General features: G+C 43.1%; 1 protein-coding gene across 1 annotated transcript in view; it reads right to left on the reverse strand.

The window, feature by feature from the left end:
* The window catches only part of mmp24 (matrix metallopeptidase 24), a 67,490-nt gene that overhangs the window by 43,353 nt on the left and 3,329 nt on the right, over nucleotides 1–20,808 (reverse strand). The window contains exons 2-5 of the mRNA XM_012850031.3: nucleotides 10,678–10,826; nucleotides 10,464–10,580; nucleotides 4,882–4,981; nucleotides 2,878–3,082 (exon numbers count right to left, since the gene is read on the reverse strand). Coding sequence (XP_012705485.3) covers nucleotides 2,878–3,082; nucleotides 4,882–4,981; nucleotides 10,464–10,580; nucleotides 10,678–10,826 — 571 coding nt within the window. The remainder of the gene's footprint in view (nucleotides 1–2,877; nucleotides 3,083–4,881; nucleotides 4,982–10,463; nucleotides 10,581–10,677; nucleotides 10,827–20,808) is intronic.

The following is a 20,808-nucleotide window of genomic DNA, read 5'->3' on the forward strand; positions in this document are numbered from 1 at the left end:
CACATTGGCTCAAACAAATCCACAATAAGCTGGAATACCAGTAGGCGGCGATAACATGAGCAACCAGATCTGCTGCAGACACGGTTGCCAGATTGGGCTTCTTCTGACCACGCTGGGCAGGATAACAATAACTGTGGGTGGGTTGTTAAAATCTGGAGGGTTTTTGGAAAGTCTTAATAAGAAAATTCTCAGAATAGTTGTCATTATGGGGCAGAAAATGTAAAATCTTATACATTTGAATACAATATTGTGACCTAGCTCTGATATCCTGAGGTCTTTTATTTTCAAACGTAAATAATCTGTTCAACTTGACCTTAACTTGCGATCAGTGATAGTCAGTAGGTAATGAAAATCAACAATTTCTCCAATTTTAGCTTCCCTTCATTGGCTTCCTGTTAAATCAAGAATAGAATTTAAAATTCTTCTTCTAAAGTATAAAGCCCTTAATAATCAAGCTCCATCATATATCAGAGCTCTGATTACCCCGTATGTTCCTAACAGAGCACTTCACTCTCAGACTGCAGGTCTGCTGGTGGTTCCTAGAGTCTCTAAAAGTAGAATGGGAGGCAGATCCTTTAGCTATCAGGCTCCTCTCCTGTGGAACCAACTCCCAGTTTTGGTCCGTGAGGCAGACACCCCGTCTACTTTTAAGACTAATCTTAAAACTTTCATTTTACCTTAGAGGCATTGACTCCCTTCAACTCTGATTGCATCTTTCTCCTCACTTCCTTCTTCCTCTTTTCTGGAAAGAGTTTTGAGTATTTGGGAGCCTCCTGCAATAAAGCGGACATTTGATGTTTGAAGATGCACAGATTTAGCCAGACTAACTGGACTGTTTGGATCACACCGGATCGTTTCTATCTCCAGACCCTACAAATGAAAGGAGGTATGACTCTTCCTTCATGATGAGAGCTACAGAAACAGAAACCAGAGGAGCAGTTTTGGTCTCTTCTGTTGGTTCCTTAAGCTCCTCTGTGCTGCTGTGCCCTCAGTTTTGTCCCGCAGGAGTCAGCAGGTTAATAACAGATCGTCACCAGACTCAGGTGAGAGTGAGAAGTTTTAATCCAAAGTGAAAAATGTGTCCCATTTGTCCCCAGCCGTCCTTCTGAAGCTAATACCATGAATCAGGCTGACGCTTCGCTATCTGCTCGCTAATCTTTCAATTACACCATGCGTGTGTCTAGGTGTGTGTGAGAGAGACCGTTTGCAGGCTCAAAGTATTTTTCAGAGAAACAGCTCTTGGACCGTTTTCAGAGCACGCACAAATTTAAATGTTTAACTGCTACAAAAAAGGACACTGTGTGTGTCAGTTTCTATGAAGAGGTCCCAAAAAAATGTGTGTTTCCAAAGTCATAGAAAACAATTCAATATTTGTACGCATCTGGGATTGTAAAACCCTCTGAATGTTTTTCCAGAACCATGAGGATGAACCGGGTCACTGCTGTGGTTACAGAAATCTAGTTTCTTCTCAATGATCACCTCCTGAAAGCTTCTAGTCAGAGTGGCTCATGTTACCCTGAGCTACCTCTATAGTTATGCTGCTATAGGCTTAGGCTGCTGGAGGACATCAGGGTCTATTTCTCTCTCTCTGCTGAGTTCTCCTACTGCTCTTCAATCTGCATTGTTTGTTCTTATTTCAGTTTTTAACTTTTTGTTTTCTGTCATTTTTCTCTTCATAGAAGGTACACCTGGTCTGGCGTTCTGTTAGCTGTGACATCATCAGGGGAGGCAGATCATCCACTATTACCATCTACCATATTTGTTTGCCAATGGTATAAAGCTTGTTACTCCACATTACTCTAGACTTTTTGAATTGAGAAAGCTTCCTGGAGAGGAAGCGAAACGTCTTCAATTATGGAAAACAAGTCCAGTTGCTTTGTTTTTTACTTTTTTTGGAATGACCATGACCTGGATGACTGAGAATCTTGACCAGCATATTACCATCTAACATAGAAAGTACTCCTGGGTCAATGTGAGCTTCTGAGCTTTCTGTGTCTCTGCTCTGTCTTCTCTAACATAGAAAGTACTCCTGGGTCAATGTGAGCTTCTGTGCTTTCTGTGTCTCTGCTCTGTCTTCTCTAACATAGAAAGTACTCCTGGTCAATGTGAGCTTCTGTGCTTTCTGTGTCTCTGCTCTGTCTTCTCTAACATAGAAAGTACTCCTGGTCAATGTGAGCTTCTGTGCTTTCTGTGTCTCTGCTCTGTATTTGGCAGAAAATCTAACAATTTAAGTGAAGCCAACCAATTTAGCCAAGACAAGGGGACAAACACTTAAATGTCGAGGTGCAACTTTCTAAGAGGCATTTCACCAAATATTCCAGGGGTTAAAGTGTGTTGAACATCTGCATCAAATTAAAGTTTTGCAGTCGTTGGTTGTGGACTGATTCCAGTCTGGAAAATGATGGTTAAAGTAAAAAATTAAAAGACAGAAATGAATGCACCTGACAGGAGTGAATGCTCTCTGTGTGTATTGGACACCTTGCAGACCCAGACATATGGGCTTTCCTTCTAGGATCTTGTGTATCAGGACATAATAAAAAGGGAAATTCAATTAAAGCGGATTTTAGTCATGGGGGGGTGTAACGGCTCCTGGGCCGATCTGAGGAGCAGAAATCTCTCAGACTGGCTGCAGTCGGGGAGTTTCTCTGTCAGAGCTCTTTCTCTCCAGAGCTAATCTCTGAGAACAGATTGCTCTGCCTGCTGCTCTGTCTCTGTATCGATACGTTAGTTATTCAAGCAGAGGCGACCTGGCACAATCATTCATCAAGCTGAGACAGAGGAGGAAGCTAAACTTCAGGGAGCTGAGCTGACGGCTCCTCACCCCAGACACCCGGGTCTGCAGCTGCTTTCTGCTTTCCCCCCAGCGCCTCTCCTCACCGTCATGGTTGGCGTTTCCAAGCGTCCACGGCTCGTCGGAGTCGAAGTGGGTGTCTCCTCCGATGCCGGCGCCCGGGAAGTAGGCGTGGGCCAGGAAGCCCCCCTCCCCGTCAAACGGAGAGCTGTCCCCGTGGAAGCCGGAGGCGAAGAAGATGATGATGTCGGCGTCTTTCCCGTCGCTCTCCACGTCTGAATTTGGGACCTCCTGAGGGGATCAGAGGGAGGACAACTCAAAGCACTGAGTCCTTCAGGCACGCAGGACGTATAATCCTGAGGCAGAAATCCATGAAGGGTCCGTTATTTACGTCACTCTTCAATAAAAAAATTGTATTATGTGAGATGTGTGTTTATATATAGATATGAAAACCGTGGAGAAAGGATCCCCTCCTATGTGAAATATCTCCTTTCTTAGCCTCCTTTTATCACTCAGCAGATTTTTCATCACAGTCGCCCTGCAACAATTTTGCCGAAATTATTCGCTCACCTGGATGGACGCCTGGATGTGTTCTGGTTCTGACCCGGCTGTCTGTCTGCATGCCCCCCCCCCCCCCCCCCCCCCCTGTTTTTCAACCTGTTTTTCAGCCTTTAGATGCTGGGCTCCCACAGCCCCCTGATGCCAGATTATTGAAAGCCACCATGAGTAAATTTCCTTTCCAGCCTTTCCTAGTTCCTGACCTTGTTCTAGATTTCCTGGGTAGAGTTCTCGCTCTGGTCAGAAACATGATCGGCTCTGGATTACAAACATTGCCTAACTCTTTGGATCCGCGGTTCTGTGTGCCTGCACCAAGGCTTGACTACTGTTTTAAATAAACATTTTAAAACACAACACCGTGTCTGAGAATCTGAGTCTGATGTTCTGGTCATTACAGGATGCAGCTGCTCGGCCATGGAAACCCGTCCTATGAAGTTCTCTATGCTATGTTCTTGAGCTGAAGGCCACATGAAGCTCTGAAGTCCCATTGACTCTGCAGACAGTGGTTAACCTCTGTGACCCCCCAACGTCAGTTTACATCAGGGCTTTGAACCGATTTTTTTCCCCAATCGGTTCTGAAGAGAACAGCTTGATCTTTTAATATTGTCAAGGTTGAATCCTGTTTGTCTTAATAACTGAAATCACTGCCCAAAGACTGATTGGTTCTAGAATGTTTCACTGAATCACAACAAGGTAAAGTAAGGCCAAAGGAACTTTAGTTAAACTACTCTTGGCTCTTACTCTGTTTCTGTGTTTTTCTAAAGTTCTGTTTATAAGACTTCCTAGAAATGGAAGAGCACACACACACCATTTCACACACACACCCCTCCAACTAGGGAGGGAGGGCTTTTGGTCCAGAGCAATGCCTGTACACAGTAAGATATCATGTTCCTATTTACGTCATACTGTATCCCTATAAAGGCTGAAAGTTACCCCATATTGTTGGGATTGTTGGGACTGCTGTGAAATGAAGATGACTGTAAGTCCAGAATAAACGAATCCCCCTGCTGGTCACTGAAGAGAAGTTGTGGTGTCTGGTCTCGTCTGTCTGTTTTTTAAGGTTAAATCCTCTCCCACATCTACCGCTTCATGGCTGAGTTTCTGTCATTTCCAATCACTTCCATTTTGTTATAATACCGCTGTCAGCTGACAGGCGATATTTAGGAGTGGGGAAAATTTCCAACCGGACTAGTTGCACAGGTGGCATCCTTCACAGAACCAGGCTGGAGTTCTCTGAGCTCCTGAGAGCGACTCGTTCTTTCACAGAAGACTGCGGAAACGGTCTGCAGGCCTAGGGACTGGACTTTATACGCTTGTAGCCACAAAGTGACTGGAACACCTGGTCTTCATTATTTGGACGGGGGAGCGGATACTTTTGACAAAATTTTGTATAAAAAACATGGATCCCCCTGTGATTTTTCTGCTTTTAAGCCTCTTTCTACCATAATTCTGTTTGCATCACAGCACCGACAGCGATGCAGATCAAATGCAGCTGATCCAGTGAAGACGAGTGAACATGTTTGGTTTCTGACCTGGAAGGAGAGCGGAGTGACGGCCTGCCAGACGTTGAAGGCTTGGCGGATCGCTCTGTGGGTGTCCTTCTCTCCCACTTTGGGGGTGTAGTTTGATATCCTGTGGAAAAGAGGAAATAATCAGATTAGAGGAATCAGCTCAGCCTCCTAACGGACCAATCAGAGCAGAGGCAGCAGCAACAAACGAGCCGCATTGATCTAGTTCTAACATACGGATAAAAAATACCTAAAATTTAATAAAAATAAATAATGCTTCATTTTTAACATAAGGATGAAAAACATCAATTTGTGAATAAAATGTTTGGTGAGTATTTTGCAAAAAAAGGGGTTAAATAAATGTTGAAATATTATAAAATAAAATCCAAATAGGAAAAAGAGGGGGCAATATTTATGAAATAAAAGAAAATTATAAAACCTTTTTTTTTAATATTCACCAAAACTTGTAAAACTGCAAACTTGCAATTTTCTACTGATGTGCAGAATTTTTTTGAAACAAAATAAAATGGAATCTGAGAAAAAAGAGAAAAATGTTAGGCAAACTACATTTGGATAAACATTGATATGCAAGACTGTTGCAGAGAAGATAATTAGAATATTAAAATTAAAGAAGTGATGTTCTGTGTAAATGTCTGTGTTTCTGAGTTGAATCGTGTCTTTCTGATCTGCTCTTTGCTGATGTTTTCCGTCTGAAGCAGCAGCTCGGTTAATGTGCAGCCGGATTCACGCCCAGCTGCTGATAAATGAGGCAGAAAGGTCGTTACGGCGTAATTGCAGGAGAGGAGACGTGCCGTCCATGTCTATTCAGGCCGTTTTATCGCTCATCTCACCTGCAGATCTGCAGAAACACTTTCATGTGGTGCTCTTTGAATAAGCCGGAGCAATCAGAGAAGGAGGTTCAGAAACTGATGGAGGTGGAGATGGAGGGAGGGAGGAGGAAGGAGGGACAACAAGATCACTTCTCAGGAGCCTCCTCCCACTGCCGTCCAGCCTTTGTTAATTCAGAAAAATTAATTAGAGAAATAACGGCTTCATGTTAAAGAGTTCAGCAGAAGTAAATTGACCCGGTCCAGAAACATCTGGTGATGTTTGGACCCACGGAGCAGATTCTTTGCTGCAGGCTGAGATGGAGAAGAACCTGACTGACGATGCACAGAACAACGGTTCACCTTAAGTCTAATTAAAGAAGCTGAGCGGTTTCTTTCAGCCGGTTTAACAGCTTCTGTCGGACATGGAGAATAAAACCTGCCGTTTGCTCCTGATTGATAAACCCCCATCGGGTGAAAACCAGCCTCCTTCCCGTTAGAATAAAACATGAAGCTCTGCAGGAAGGAAATGTTCCAGCACACAGTTACAGTAGCAAGGTCCGCCTGGGCTGGTTTTGTTAAGAAAAAAACATGTTTTAACATCTAAATTGAGCACCAATTTTTAGGCAGAAATCACAGAAGTCTTGAGTTCAGACAAGGCTGGAAATAATAAAATCAATCTCAGAGAGCTAACCACCGTCCACCACTGGTACCGCCATCACATTTCAAACTAAAATTAACCAATGTTCTGTTAGAAATAAAGATTAGTCATCTATAAATGACAAAGCTGCTGTTCAAATGGAAAGAAAAAGACTTGGGAGTCAAAGCAGGAAAAACAAAGATGCACGTTTAGAAGAAACACGAGACGTGTCGGTCCAGATCCAGATTCCAAGGATGAAAAAGAAAAAAAAAACAGAAGCTATTGATCTCCTGAGGGGTAAATTAAAATCACAACATATTGCTGCGTACTGGGAGGCTGCAGGAAGAACCGCTGGTGCACAAAGAAACGCGGGTTTTCAATCAATCAATCAATCAATCAACTTTTATTTATGAAGCCCTTTACAACACACGAAGAGACCAAAGTCCTGTCCATAAAATTTTCATTATAGAAACATAATAAAAATAAAATATTATATATATATATATATATATATATATATATATATATATATATATATATATATATATTAAACACAATATGTGTATGGGGGGTCGTGGCCTAGTCGTTAGAGCAGCGCACTTGCACTCAGAGAAGGATGCAAGTACCCGGTTCGATTCCCAGTGCCTGCATTCTGGGTCCCTGAGCAAGACCCTTAACCCCAGATTGCTCCCCAGGCGCCACACATGGCAGCCCACTGCTCCCCAAGGGGATGGGTTAAAAGCAGAGAACACATTTCGTTGTAATGTATGTTTCAATGACAATAAAGATGATATTACTATTACTAAATATAAAAAGCAAGTACAAAATAAAATACTACTACACCTACTGCTGAATGTCAAAAGCCAGACTGAATAAATAGGTTTTAAACCTGGCCTTAAAAACGTCAGAGCCTGGGTCCAGAGTCTGGAAACCCCAGTTTTCTGGGTCTTCACCAGAACTCCCTGCAGGGACCAGAGCCCGTCTGGCCTGGGAAAGATTTGGGTCTCCAGAGAATGAGCTGGAGATTGTTGATGGGAAGAGGGATGTCTGGACCTGTTCCCCCGAGACCTAAAGTCCCTTAAATGAGGGACTTTACCGCGACCCAATGTGGAATAAGACGTATAGTATATGTATGTATGTATGTATGTATGTATGTATGTATGTATGTATGTATGTATGTATGTATGGATGGATGGATGGATGGATGGATGGATGGAGAAGGAAATAAACTGGACCAAACACCTGAAGGAGACTCAGTTCAGGGAAACCTCCAGGTAGAACAACTGACCAGGCTGCTACAGGTAGTGATGACATCACTGCAGAAACCTGAAGACAGGAATGTCCTCTGCGGACGGATCATTAGCTGATCAACTAAACCAGAAACCAAACTAACCCGTGCCGTCTTACTTCAGCCCATCCTGATGCAGCTTATTTCATCACTTTTAGACTTTCTTTAGGTCTGATACACAGAATTTATATATCTGTGAAATTCTGGGATGTTTTTAGACGTTTCTGCCAGAAGGTCCTTCCAGGCAGTTTATGTATAATTAAAAGGACCACTGTGTGTGTGTGTGTGTGTGTGTGTGTGTGTGTGTGTGTGTGTGTGTGTGTGTGTGTGTGTGTGTGTGTGTGTGTTATACAGACAGGTAAATGCTAAATGACCTGCAGCCTGTTGCTGTTCTGCCTTTATTAACACAGACGTCCATCACTTCAACATGCACAGACTGTCAAACATGTTGAGGATCCACATGAAGAGAAGAAGGCTGGAGCTGCATGATCAGAGGTGATCAGAATTGTAAATTAACTCCAGGAAACACCAAAACAGCCTGATGGCAACAGCAGACGAGCCGACCCTGACTGACAGAAAACCAGCTACTGACGGAATAATACTTTTTAAAATTTTCCTTCTTCATGGTCGGGTTGGAAACTCTGGTTTTTGCATAATTTTCTGCAAATATCAGCAAAACATATCCATCCTTTTTATTATGATGTTGTATGTTTGTCTTGATTCTAAAACCTACAAATAGAAAAGAGGAAACGGCTCTTTGTGTTGTAAAGGCTGCAGAGCGGCGCTCTGTTGGCATGTTTGTCTGTTTGCATCTGAAGTCAGACTCTAGGCTCAGTTTAGCTGTAATTATCTCTGACCAACCGGACCAGCTTTGCTGCTCCATGTTCTGCAGAGAGCAGCTCGTCAGATGGAAACTATTCTTCTGCCTTCTCCGTCTTCATCCGCTGCACTCTGAGCTTCCTGAACATGAAGAGGATTTATCATGTTTCCATCTTCAGACAGCGGAGCTCAGGAACATCACTGGATGAGTTCTCACAGACGCCGCTCCACAAAGACGAGCAACCGCCACAATGCTCCCACAGGACCCGGTGGATAAAAGAGAAACTGGAACAAAACTCAGCAGGTGGAAATAAATACTTCATGTATCATAAACGACCCGATCCTGCCGGCCTGCTCCAAACTCTTCGCCTCATATGACCCGTTTGTGAGAGACGGGGCGTTGGCGCCTGAGAGGACGGGCAATCGGGTTTAAAACGATCGCAGCCTGCAGGGCTGGGAAGAGAAGCGACATCAGGACTGTTTGGGCTGAGAGGAGGTGAAACCTGAGGAGGAGACCCACACTGGATGGAGAGTAACCGGATCGCAGGGTGAGCTCACTCTGTGGGCTTTATGTAATGCTGCAGAGTGGGAAGCATCGCCGCCGGGATGCCTTCAGGGTCCCGTGGGAAGGCTGTAATTCACATTAACCCCATGAAGCTCTGAGTGGGAGGGTGTGGAGGGGGCAGAGGTGGAGGCTGGATGGATGGAGGACAGAGGAAGCTTGAGATGCAGTCTTCATGCTGCGTTTATGATTTTTACTCTCACACCAATCTAAGCTAGTTTTTGGTTTTTACTGATGAAATGAAGCCCAGGAGGAGGCGACCCGATTCATCCCGACATCGACCATGTGGGATGAATCCATTGGTGTTATGGTCGGTGCTCAGGTATGTTTTACTCCTGTATGTTTAACAGGTAACGTCTCTGGCTCGGTGCCTTTTAAAAACGATGCAGAGCGTTTATTAGCCTCGGCCTGCTTCACAGCGCTAAAAGCTGCCGGTTAAACGCCCGGCGCCGGTCCCACTGGGCTCAGCTTTACTCGCCAGCTAAACGACCGCATCGCTACGGTGAATACAGGATTTAATCAGCCCGTCAGGTACCTTTTCAGCCAATGAGAGCTCAGATTCGTTAAAGAGTCGCGTTAAAATAAGCAGCTCTGATGAAAACTAAGAGAAATCTGGTACAAATGCTGGAGTCCACGGTCCAGATTTCTTAGAGACATTTCTAATAAAAGCATGATGGGAGGAAGCTGGAGTACCCAGAGAGAGTCCGCACAGACACTACATGCAGAAAGGCTGGGATTTGAACCCAGGACCATTTTGCTGCAAGGCAGCAAGATCCAAACACAGCGAGTTAAAATAAGTTTCCAAACATTCAAACCTTAAACACACGGATATGAATATGAATATAACTCCATTTATGTCACATAAGAGTCTAATTAATGCCGTCCAATTTAATTTGACTGTTTTTCATCTAAATCATCTTATTTCCATTTGTTTCAGTTTAGTTTGGGTTAATCTGAGCCAGTTTAGTCCAACTTAATCCAGTTCAGATCCATATTATTCTAAACTCAATATTCCAGATTGGTTCAAGACTTTTTCATCCAGGAAAATCCAGTTCAATCAAATTCTCATTAAAGTGAATCCAGTTAAAACCAAATTCAGAGCGCTGGAACCGGACAGACCGGCTAATCACGCCTCAGTCCATCTCAGTTCTGCTGCATTTACAGGTTTCATATTCATTACCAAACTAAAATCTGTCACATTCTGGGTCAGAACCTAAACTTCAGCAGGGACTCAGCAGCTTCTGGGTGGAGGATAATGTGGACAGAAGCTGCAGCCGGAGCCGGACTGCCTTCAGCGTCTCCTGGGAGTTTCTAATCTGCATTAGAGCCGCTTCCACAGCGCCGACCCGATGCTTTCACTGTACGCGCTCAGCAACCAGAGAAACACCACCGACACGCAGGCGGAGGGAGGTGGGTGCAGGCGGTGCATTCAGGGTACCGTGGGACACGCTAGTTTGGAGGATGGATTACCGGTAGGTGATCCTCTTCTCTCTCCACTTCTGTCCCGTCAGGGCGTAGCGTTTGTTCCTCTGCCGGCGGCTGGTGTGAGGATGATCAGGGACGCCACAGCGAGGCCTTCTCATCCACCTGCACACAAAGCATTATGGGAAAGTTAAACAGGTTGAAACAGCAGAGATGTTTAGCTGGATTAACGTAGTATTTGATTTAGAAAATGTAAACTCACTCTATCGTCGTCTCGTCCAGGATTCCGGTCACAGGGATGCCGTAGAAGCGCTGCATGGCTGCCACGGCCGACTGCATGGCTTTCTCCTGCCGCAGGTCAGACGTCCGCACATCGTGAGGCAGCAGGTAGCCGTAGTTCTTCAGCCACGTCTGCCGGAGAGAAAAACAAGAGGAGAACTTCTCAGACAGCCGTCAATCTGTCCAAACTGGGTCATTAACGGAACCACAATCCCAAACCCAGCACCGGATCTGCAGCAAGAAAAGAGAACCAAGGAGCTACGATGGTCTAGTCAAAGTCTAGACCAATGGTCTAGTCAAAGCCTGGAGCAATGGTCTAGTCAAAGTCTAGAGCAATGGTCTAGTCAAAGTCTAGGACTTCCCTTGACTGTAATGTTGTGGTGGGACCTTCAGAGAGCTGAGCAGAACCCTCAATGATCCAAAGCAACACTGGGAAGGATGAAGGCCGTCTCAGGGACACAGATGTGTGATAATAAAACGCGTCTATTTACGCAGTTATGCTCCTTCCTTCATTGTTGGACTTATTGTGTTTGACCATGTATCAGCTTCTTCTCCTTCCCTGCAGTCATTCAGGTAGAAATACCTAATTATTAGTAATATTTAGTGCAGAATCCACCTTTCAGCCATTAAATAACGCTTGTTGTGAGCTTGGGGCTCCTGGAAGTACTGCAAAGTTGACTTTAGTCTTCAAAGTGTTGTTTGGATATCTTTAGATTCTTTTTGGGTCGTATTTCTCAGACTTTTCTCTTGTCACGTTTTCTTCTCTGTTACATCACAGCTCTTTTAGCAGATTGTCTAAATAAGGTAAAAGTCAGTTATTATTAACCCACTGACCCCCATCATCAGAACCGTTTCAAAGTAATGGTTAAAGCTTATTTTTTGTCTGTGCATCAGTGGAGACAGTCCTTAATTATGTCGTTTGTTCCTTTAATAAAGAGGTTTTTGTCCAGAGACTTCATCTGATGAACGCTTAGTTCCTTCTTTATACGGAACGAAGGACACAGCAGAGCGGTAAGCCACTGATAACTGCAACAGATTTTATTTTAGATATCAGCGCTTGCTGTCTGCTCGCTTAGTTTCTTAAGAGCAAAACGGTAGCGCTTATTTTAAGTAGCATTATGATGTAATAATCTCTTGCTGTGGGTCAGACTCCGGCTTCCACTTATAAGGCTGAATGGAAACGTCCTGCACTGACAATTTTAATAAATTTGGGAATAAAAAGTTTCTCCTGTGCTAGATAATAGTATGTCAGCCATTAAACTGGTGGAGGGCAAAGGGCTGCCTCATGAAGACGCGTCTCAGAGGCTGATAACGGGTCACAAGAGGTTCTCCTGAGCTTCACTGATGAGGAGTTCAGACCAAGGCGTTGCTGTTCCACCTAAACTGCAGCTGAAGGATCTGGATGTGAAAAAGATGTAGAATCAGGATATTTGTCCTTTAAAATGTGGGGATAGCAACAGTTTTATTGGCATGATGTTAAAGTCTAACAGACCGCCTTAATAAATCTGAGTCGTTGACCCAAACTGAGCAGCCAGGACTGTAAAACATTAAAAAAAACATTTATCTGGTTGAGCAAAGCAAATGTTGAGGATTTAAATGCAGAGGCAGCAGATGGTCGAGCAGCACCAGCCAAGTGGGTCCAGACAGGAGACCAAGCAGAACCAGGAAGCAGCAGAAAGCCCAGAATAAAGACAGTACAGAAGGTAAAAGAACCGAGATATTTATCCAGAAAACAAAACTTTAATAACCAAAAGAAAATGTAAAACAACAACTAACACTGAAATGTGGAAAAACAGCAACAAACAGTTCCAAAAATGGGTCAAATAATTCAGAAAGTTAAATATTTCCTGCTCATAACATAAAGTCTCTGTTATAAAACAATGTTTCTCAGCCAGTTATTCCAGCATGGAGTCACAGAGGAGGTGCTATGAAACATTTCCAGAACAATATTTGGACCCTTAAAAAGTCGTCTGCTGCAGTTTTTCTGTCCGCATTAGTTCAGCTTTTCAGCTCCGTCTGAAATCACAAAGACATGTTTCTCTCTCAGCTCTAGAAGAATCTTAAATTCACTCAAAAACCTCAAAAAAAGAACGTCTCAGATCCACTGATCTAGTTCTGCTTTGTAACATCCTGCAGGCCAGGAAGTTCTGCAACAGAGAGACGGATCAGAAACCGACAGAAGAGCAAATAAAGAGAATCCTTCAATCGCCCAAAAAGCCGCTGAGGGTTTCTCCTCCTGAACCAAAGAAAGGTTGATTCACATGAATCCAAAAACTGATCCAGAACCCACAGATTCCTCCGTAACTGTGGAGCGTTTTCCTCTGAGCGTCACACTCTCACACCGGTATCACATAAGGAACACTGACAACTGGGTCAAAACTGGGAGCAGGAAATACAGAAATAATGATTATTTAACAGATTTCCTGATGGGGCCGTAGATGTTTTAACAAAGGAATTAATATTTTACTGTTTTTACTCAATAAGTCCAAAATCTGAGCAGAAAGATCAGAGCTGAGGTAACAACAAATAAGAAAATACAGACAATCCAATATGCGCACAGAAAGTCATTTATTTAAGGCATCCTGGATCCAACAAAGAAATAATCTGTATAAATAAAAGCTGCTATGAGAAAAAACATCTAAATATTTAAATATTCTACCATTCGAAAAGCAGCTAGAGTTATTGAGACAACCTGTGAATGCTTTAATCTGTAATCACTCTGTAAAACTGACATTTGGGAAATATTCTCCGTGTTTAATCAGGTTTTTGTTTTTTATGTACATCACCTTTTTGCTTATGTTTAAGCTGCAGTTGAGTGTTTCTGTAAAAATTATCAATGAAAGGAAATTAAGGAGGAAAACAGAAGCTCTGTGTAGTTTAGGCTCACGGATGAAAGAAATCAGATTAAATCAATGGCAAAGGTGCTTTAATCGTGTTTATCTTGCAGACTTTGCTGATTCTAGTTCTGGGTCCCTGAAACCTGAACAAACCTGCAGATAACAGAGAAAACCACCAAATTACATCAAAACAAAGCGTCGGTTTAACTTCCTGCCTATGAGCCAATGAGCTCAGCTGGTGATGCAGGTTAGTGCTTTAACCCTGGCAGTCTTATTTTGACCAGTGTGTGGACGGAGTCAGCTCACAGGCTGCTGAGCGGACCGGTCCATGAAGAATCCTCCTCCAGTGAGAAATCTTTGGTGCGGCAGCGTTTTCTGAGACGGACCAGATAAAAACCTCCCATCAGCTCTGAATAAAGCCGTTTCTAAGGAGTCTGGACCACATCCGGTCCCCTTCAGGTCAAAACACAAAAGATCTGACCCGATCAAGATTAATTGTCTGCTGTGTGGTTTTAGAAAAACCTCTCAGAAGACTTTCTGCAGATTTCAACATTTCTGCACATTATGGATGAGACAGTTTTAACTCGTGAAAATGAGGATTTTCTGGGTCTGATATTCAGAAGGACAGCAGCAGGAGAACCGAGCGGCCAGCTGTGGACCCGCTGCAGCTTCTTCTCCTCCTGCAGACGCTGTAAAACTGATTTGATCTCAGCAACGAGAAGCGAAAAGCGGCAGCGACGGCGAGCAGCCAGTGATTAATGAAGCTAATCTGCTGCAGCTCCCGTCTGCTGATGCAGTTTGATGTTTGTGGAGGATTCCCTCCCCGAGAGCAGCGGAGGAAAGAAGCAGATCCTCAGCAGCGCTGATGAAATTTGCTGTCAGGACTTCTGCACTTTATCTTCTCAGGATGATGCCAAGCAGATCAGATTAGCCCGTCTGGATGCACCAGAGCTTTTCCTTCCAGTTCATGTCAAAGAGACGGATCGGGTCAAATATACACGAACCAGCGAGGACACAAGAGACACGGTCGTCTTATTGAGCTGATTGTCTCAAACCTTCAGGTTTTTACTCTGAGGCCTTTTTGGCAAACAGTGTCTTCACCTTATTAATCAGAATCACTTGAGAAACAGAATCAGATCCAATGAGAAGCAGAGCAGAAGGATTTCATCTGAGCAGGAACAACCATCTGAAGCAGCCAGATTACAGGCGATCAGTGGAATATGGAGTTTAGATTTAAATTCAGCCTGGAAAACTCACCTGTTCCCTGACCGTCTCATTATGCACCTGGACATATAAAGCCCTCCATATACAGACTCTCCTGATCTGAGCTTGGACCCACCTCCACCCAGCTCCTCCTCCACTTTCACAGACTTTACCTGGGTCCTTATCTCCTCTGGCCTCCACCACCAGAGTCCAGACCCCAGGGGGAAGACTTCACTAATCCTAATCCTAAAATGATCATCCAAGATCATAGACATTCGCAGTTTTCACATCTCCTGCTGGGGTCCGAGCGTCAAAGAACGTTCTGATTTATCTCAATAAACCTTTCTGGTTGCCTCTTCTGTCTGTGTGAGTAATTCCAGGTTGATTAACAGGCCCTTCAGTGGACGAGTCTCAACGTGGATTCTGCAGCGTGCCTGTGTGACCTTTTCAATTCAATTCAATTCAATTCAATTCAATTTTATTTATATAGCGCCAAATCATGAAACATGTCATCTCAAGGCACTTTACAAAGTCAAGTTCAATCATATTATACAGATTGGGTCAGATTATACAGATTGGTCAAAAATGTCCTATATAAGGAAACCAGTTGATTGCATCAAAGTCCCGACAAGCAAGCCTCTTATAAATATAGAGGAAGAAGAATATGATGAAACAGTGAAGAGGAGAAACCATAACACCTCAGGAAACACCTCAGAGTAAAATGAAATGAACTGCCAATCAGCTGGCTGAAAGAAGGCAACATCTCCTCGCTCACATAAAGGCAAATATGGTTGATTGGAAGTATTTAGTAGTCTGTGGGAACTAAAGGAGCGCCACCATCACTTTCAATAAGGCAACGCTGTTTTCCAGCTGCAGTCAGGAAACTGGAGCTGCAGGACTGTTTCACAGACTCAGTCAGACTTATTCTGAATCAACTTTACATTCACAAGGCATATTTGAGCAACATTTTGTTGCAAAGCTCCGACACGCTCAGACAAAAGAGAAACATTATAAATATTTGTTGGTAAGTAGTTATTGGGAGTTTAGCAGTCTGATGACGTGAGGATTGACGCTGTGGTGAAATCTGACTAACTATCCAGCTAATGTCTGCACGTTATACTTGTGTTGCTCTAGAAAGATTATATATGTTTTATATGTTCTATCCAATAAGAACCTAAACTACAACTAAGCATAGCAGGAATTCTGTATTTTTGGTCTAAATCTATTCATCAAAATAAAAATAAATGTTGATAAAAACCATTATTATACCTGATATTTAATATGTGTTATTTGTTTTTTACTAGTAATAGCAATGAATTGCTTTAAATGTTCAAGCATTTTTCCTCAAGGTTATCACACAGTGATAGTCTGAGTGACCCGATTACATGGACCAATCCTGTATTTACTGTTTTAATGTGATCAGAACTACCCGGCAGATCGGACTGTTCTGATCCACGATGAACGGCAGAGGACGAGGTCAAGATCTAACCCACACACAAAATGACACGATACACAAGAAAAATCTTAAAAATAAAGAAATAAGATAAATCCTTGCTAAAAACAAACCCAAAAGGTAGCAGGGCTCATTAACGACTCAAAGCCATCAGAAACCAGAGCAGAACTTTAGGTCCAGTTGAAGTTATTGTTCTGCTAACACCCGGAGGCCTCGCTGCCTTCGTCTACAGCAGCTCCTCATCATCAGCTGTGAAGCTTTTCTCTGTTTTACACTCTGATTGTTTCTAATATGTCAACTTAGTGCGAGCGAGGCGTCCCGGGGGGCTGAGGCGGCTCAGGTGGGGTCTGGACCAGCCTGGGGGGGCTGAGACGGACCGTCGAGCGATGGCTTCATATCTGCCGTCACAGCTGTGGGTGGGAGTCGGATCTCTGCTCCGCGCCTCTATGACAGCGACTCCATGAAAACAAATATCTATGAAATGAAATCTGAAAGTGTAAAATGAAATCTCATCATGTCACACGTCTTCCCTCTCAGGCTCGCTGTGCGCTCCTCTTCCTCTCAGCAGGAACATTTCTCGTCAAAAGCAGGAGTTTACGAACCTCTAACTCACAGAGGCAGCTGCGAGTCTCACTTTGAACAATCCCGATGTAACCTGAAGCGCTGCTGAAAAACATGAATCAATCCCTGACTTTTCTGACTCAAAGAGCTGCTAGAAAACACAAACTGCTCTCAGGAAAACCTGCTGCCTCGTTCCTTCAGACTCTAAATCTCTAAAACTTCAGCTTTCCTACGCCTGAAATCATTTTCATTTGGCTTATTTCTTACTTTTTGCTCACAAACATGTTCCCGGTCCAGATTTGTGTTCTGTTGTTTGTTTTTTTACACATTCTACTTTGAGTTTTCTGTCCTTGTGATGTCTTATTGGATCTAGCTGGACGTTTCCCAGTAATGTCCTGAACTTTTGTGCGTCTCTCTCCACCATCTGTGCTAATTTCCTTCTTGTCAAAAGGACATTCAGGACCTTCTCTGCTGTTTCAGCTGACGGTTCTCTCATTGGAGCAATGTCTCCTGTAAATCACTTCTTTGTTGACTAATTTGCAGAAATAGAAGTGTGCAGGAATTTCTTCTAAAAATGATAACTGACTGATTCTCTTGTTGTTTTTCTCTACTTAGCACTAAAATTGCCCTGTAACTACAACCATGTAATTAAGATAAGATAAGATAGGCTTTACAAAGCAAGGACCAATATTTACTGGCGTTATGCTAAATTAAGATAAACTAAGCTAAACTAAGGTTTATTTTAGCTAACGTTTACTGTAGTTGCTAAGCTACACTAGGCTAAGATAAACCGCTAACTGAGCCGAGATTAGCTAAGCTAGCTGCGTAACTTAGCTTGACAAAAATAAGCAATTCTAAACTAAATGTAGTTAGGGTAAACTGAACTATAGTCACATGAATATAAAGTCAAACTAAGCGTATCTTAAACTGAACAAAATCAAAAAACAAATCTAAACTAAGACAAAAATAAATTAGGCTCAAACAAGCTAAGCTAACATGTGCTAAACTAAGCCAATCTAGAATAAGCAGCAAAATTCAGTTAAAACAACTTAATACAAACTAAGTAAAGGTTAAACTTAGTCAAGATGAGGTAAGTTAAATAGCGCTAAACTGAGACTAGCAAAGTTAAACTAAACAATGCGCTTTGTCTCAAACTAATGGTCCAATGAATTGAGGCTGATCTAAATTAATGATAAAAATAAGTGCAACACCAGTGAACCTGAGTTTATCAGAGAGTTTATCGTGAAATAGAGACTTCACTCGATCATATCTACCATAATATTAACTTTAAAGAAATTAGGCCTGCATCAGCAGTTTTACCCAGGACTGCACAATCTGACGGCATCAAAATGCATCAGGAATAACTGAACTATTTCATGCTCCATCATCCAGTTCCTGCTGAGATATTTTCATTAAACTGTTGCATCGACAGGTGTGCCACAGTTTCAGCTGCTGTGTATCAGTAATCAGACACTGTCAGCAGTCTTCAGCGCCACTACCTCTTTAAAAATTCAAAACTACCTCAGCTTTGCATCAGAGTGCGTTCGACTTGGTTAATCCTGTCAAGTAATTTAATCCAGTTCAGCCTCCAGTTCAGTCTGTACTGGACTCACTGGTACCAGTTCTCAGTTTCAATGAGCTGGAGTAAAAACATCAAACATTTTTCCCTGAATGATTCTTTATTTTATGTTTTTCTCCGTGAACAGGAAGGGAACGGTGTTAAGATCCCACCACATTCTGCAACCAATCCAACAGACCAAACCACATAAGGATGTTTTTGGCGAACGTTCTTGTTTTAATTAGTAACGTAATTCAAATCACATGTGAGAAAATCCTCTGACAAACCATTGGGTCAGAAATAAACATCCCGAGGCTCCTGCAGGAGGATCTATACCAGCGTCATAATTAAATGTACATCTTGGTGCAGTATGGTTTCCTGTTCCTGTGCAGCCGCTCTGATCAAACCTAATCCTTGTGAGCCGCTCTCAGGGAGCTCGCTCTTCCTCACGGCAGACAAAGCTCTGCCTGGTGTTCGTTTATAATGAGAACTATGCTCTCATTTCCATCCTCAGATCTCACTCTGCTCCACAGTGTTGAGGAGATAAACGTCATCTGCCTGCACCAGAAATCACTCAGCATTAAGGCCTTTCCTCTGAAGCGTCTGCTTGTGAATCTACCACAATAACGCCTCCTTCCAGTACTCAGACTTTTCAGCATGCATAAATACATCAGTCTGTTGTGTGAATAATCTGTATAATATGTTTCACCTTGTTACTGAAATAAATGAACTTTTACATATTCTAATGTAGTGAATATGACTATGATCAGATGTGCTATGTAATATAAAAGAAATACTAACGAGTGCAATTTATTCAATTACTCACAAATAATTTACAGCTATGCATCAGACTCAGTCTCTCAAGATTTTGGCATCTCATTTATGGGTCTTTGGACGCTACTGGCCAGGTGAGATTACATTTACAACCATGCAGTTGTATTGGTGCTCGTTAAGGGCTTAGGCTGCTGGAGGACATCAGGGTCTATTTCTCTCTCTCTGCTGAGTTCTCCTACTGCTCTCCAATCTGCATTGTTTGTTGTTATTTCAGCTTTTAACTTTTTGTTCTCTGTCATTTTTCTCTTCATAAAAGGTACACCTGGTCTGGTGTTCTGTTAGCTGTGACATCATCAGGGGAGGCAGATCATCCTCTATTACCATCTAACATAGAAAGTACTCCTGGGTCAATGTGAGCTTCTGAGCTTTCTGTGTCTCTGCTCTGTCTTCTCTAACATAGAAAGTACTCCTGGGTCAATGTGAGCTTCTGTGCTTTCTGTGTCTCTGCTCTGTCTTCTCTAACATAGAAAGTACTCCTGGGTCAATGTGAGCTTCTGAGCTTTCTGTGTCTCTGCTCTGTCTTCTCTAACATAGAAAGTACTCCTGGGTCAATGTGAGCTTCTGAGCTTTCTGTGTCTCTGCTCTGTCTTCTCTAACCCCCAGTGGGTGGAGGCAGATGAGCGTTCACACTGAGCCTGTTTCTGGTTCTGCTGGAGGTTCTCCACCCTGTTAAAGGGGAGTTTTCCTCTCCACTGTCGCTTCATGCATGCTCAGTATGAGGGATTGCTGCAAAGCCATCAACAATGCAGACGACTGTCCACTGTGGCTCTACGCTCTTTCAGGAGGAGTGAATGCTGCTTGGAGAGACTTGATGCAACCTGCTGGGTTTCCTTAGAGAGGAAACTTTCTCACCAACCTGGAGGATCTGATGGAGTCTGACTTTGGAAAGAGCCTTGAGGTGATATTCTCTGAGTTTATTTATTTATTCAAATACCCACTTAACCCAAAGATCCCCCACACAGGTCCCATCTAGAGATGCACTAATGGGGCCCACCTTTATTGTGCCAATTAGGGCCTCTGTAGAAGTTGCCTGTTTGTTCCCCAATTCATTTTCCTCCCTTCTGCATGTCTCACTCTATTGGGTCCAGCTGTCCTGTGATACCCCACAGTGGGATCTGCCTAAACAGCCTGAACCCAAACCCAGGTTCTGAGTACGACTACCCACTGGGAGATCTGTCCCAGTTTAGTGACGATAGCCCAAACTCAGCCTGGTCCTGCGTAATAGGGCCAGCGACGTTCTGCTTAGAGAGCTTGTGGGTCCCACTGAGAGCAAAACTCTTTTGACTGCTGCAGTGGGACATATTTACTAAAGTTAAATAAATCTGACTCAACTTGTTGATACACTGAAGCCTCTTAATTGTTTATGAGGTCTGTTGTACAATTGTTTGTAAAAGAAAACTGAAAAGAATGATCTTGTTTCTGATCAAAGACATCTGCAGACTTCTATATATGCATCTGAAACAAATTATACATTTCTTTTGCTTTTCTGTTTTGTTTCATGTCTGTTGAAAAGGTCAGTGTTGCAAATATTTCCTATATTGGCAGAACAGTTCTTACACAAAATGTGAATCAGTGAACAGATTAATTTGGTCGTGTTCAGCAGAACAGACCGTCCTCCTCGTCTGCTCGGTCCGGGTTCGCTGATTCCACACAGAACAATGCCATCAT

The sequence above is a fragment of the Fundulus heteroclitus genome, chromosome 20, assembly GCF_011125445.2.
Source record: "Fundulus heteroclitus isolate FHET01 chromosome 20, MU-UCD_Fhet_4.1, whole genome shotgun sequence".
Classification (NCBI taxonomy): Eukaryota; Metazoa; Chordata; class Actinopteri; order Cyprinodontiformes; family Fundulidae; genus Fundulus; species Fundulus heteroclitus.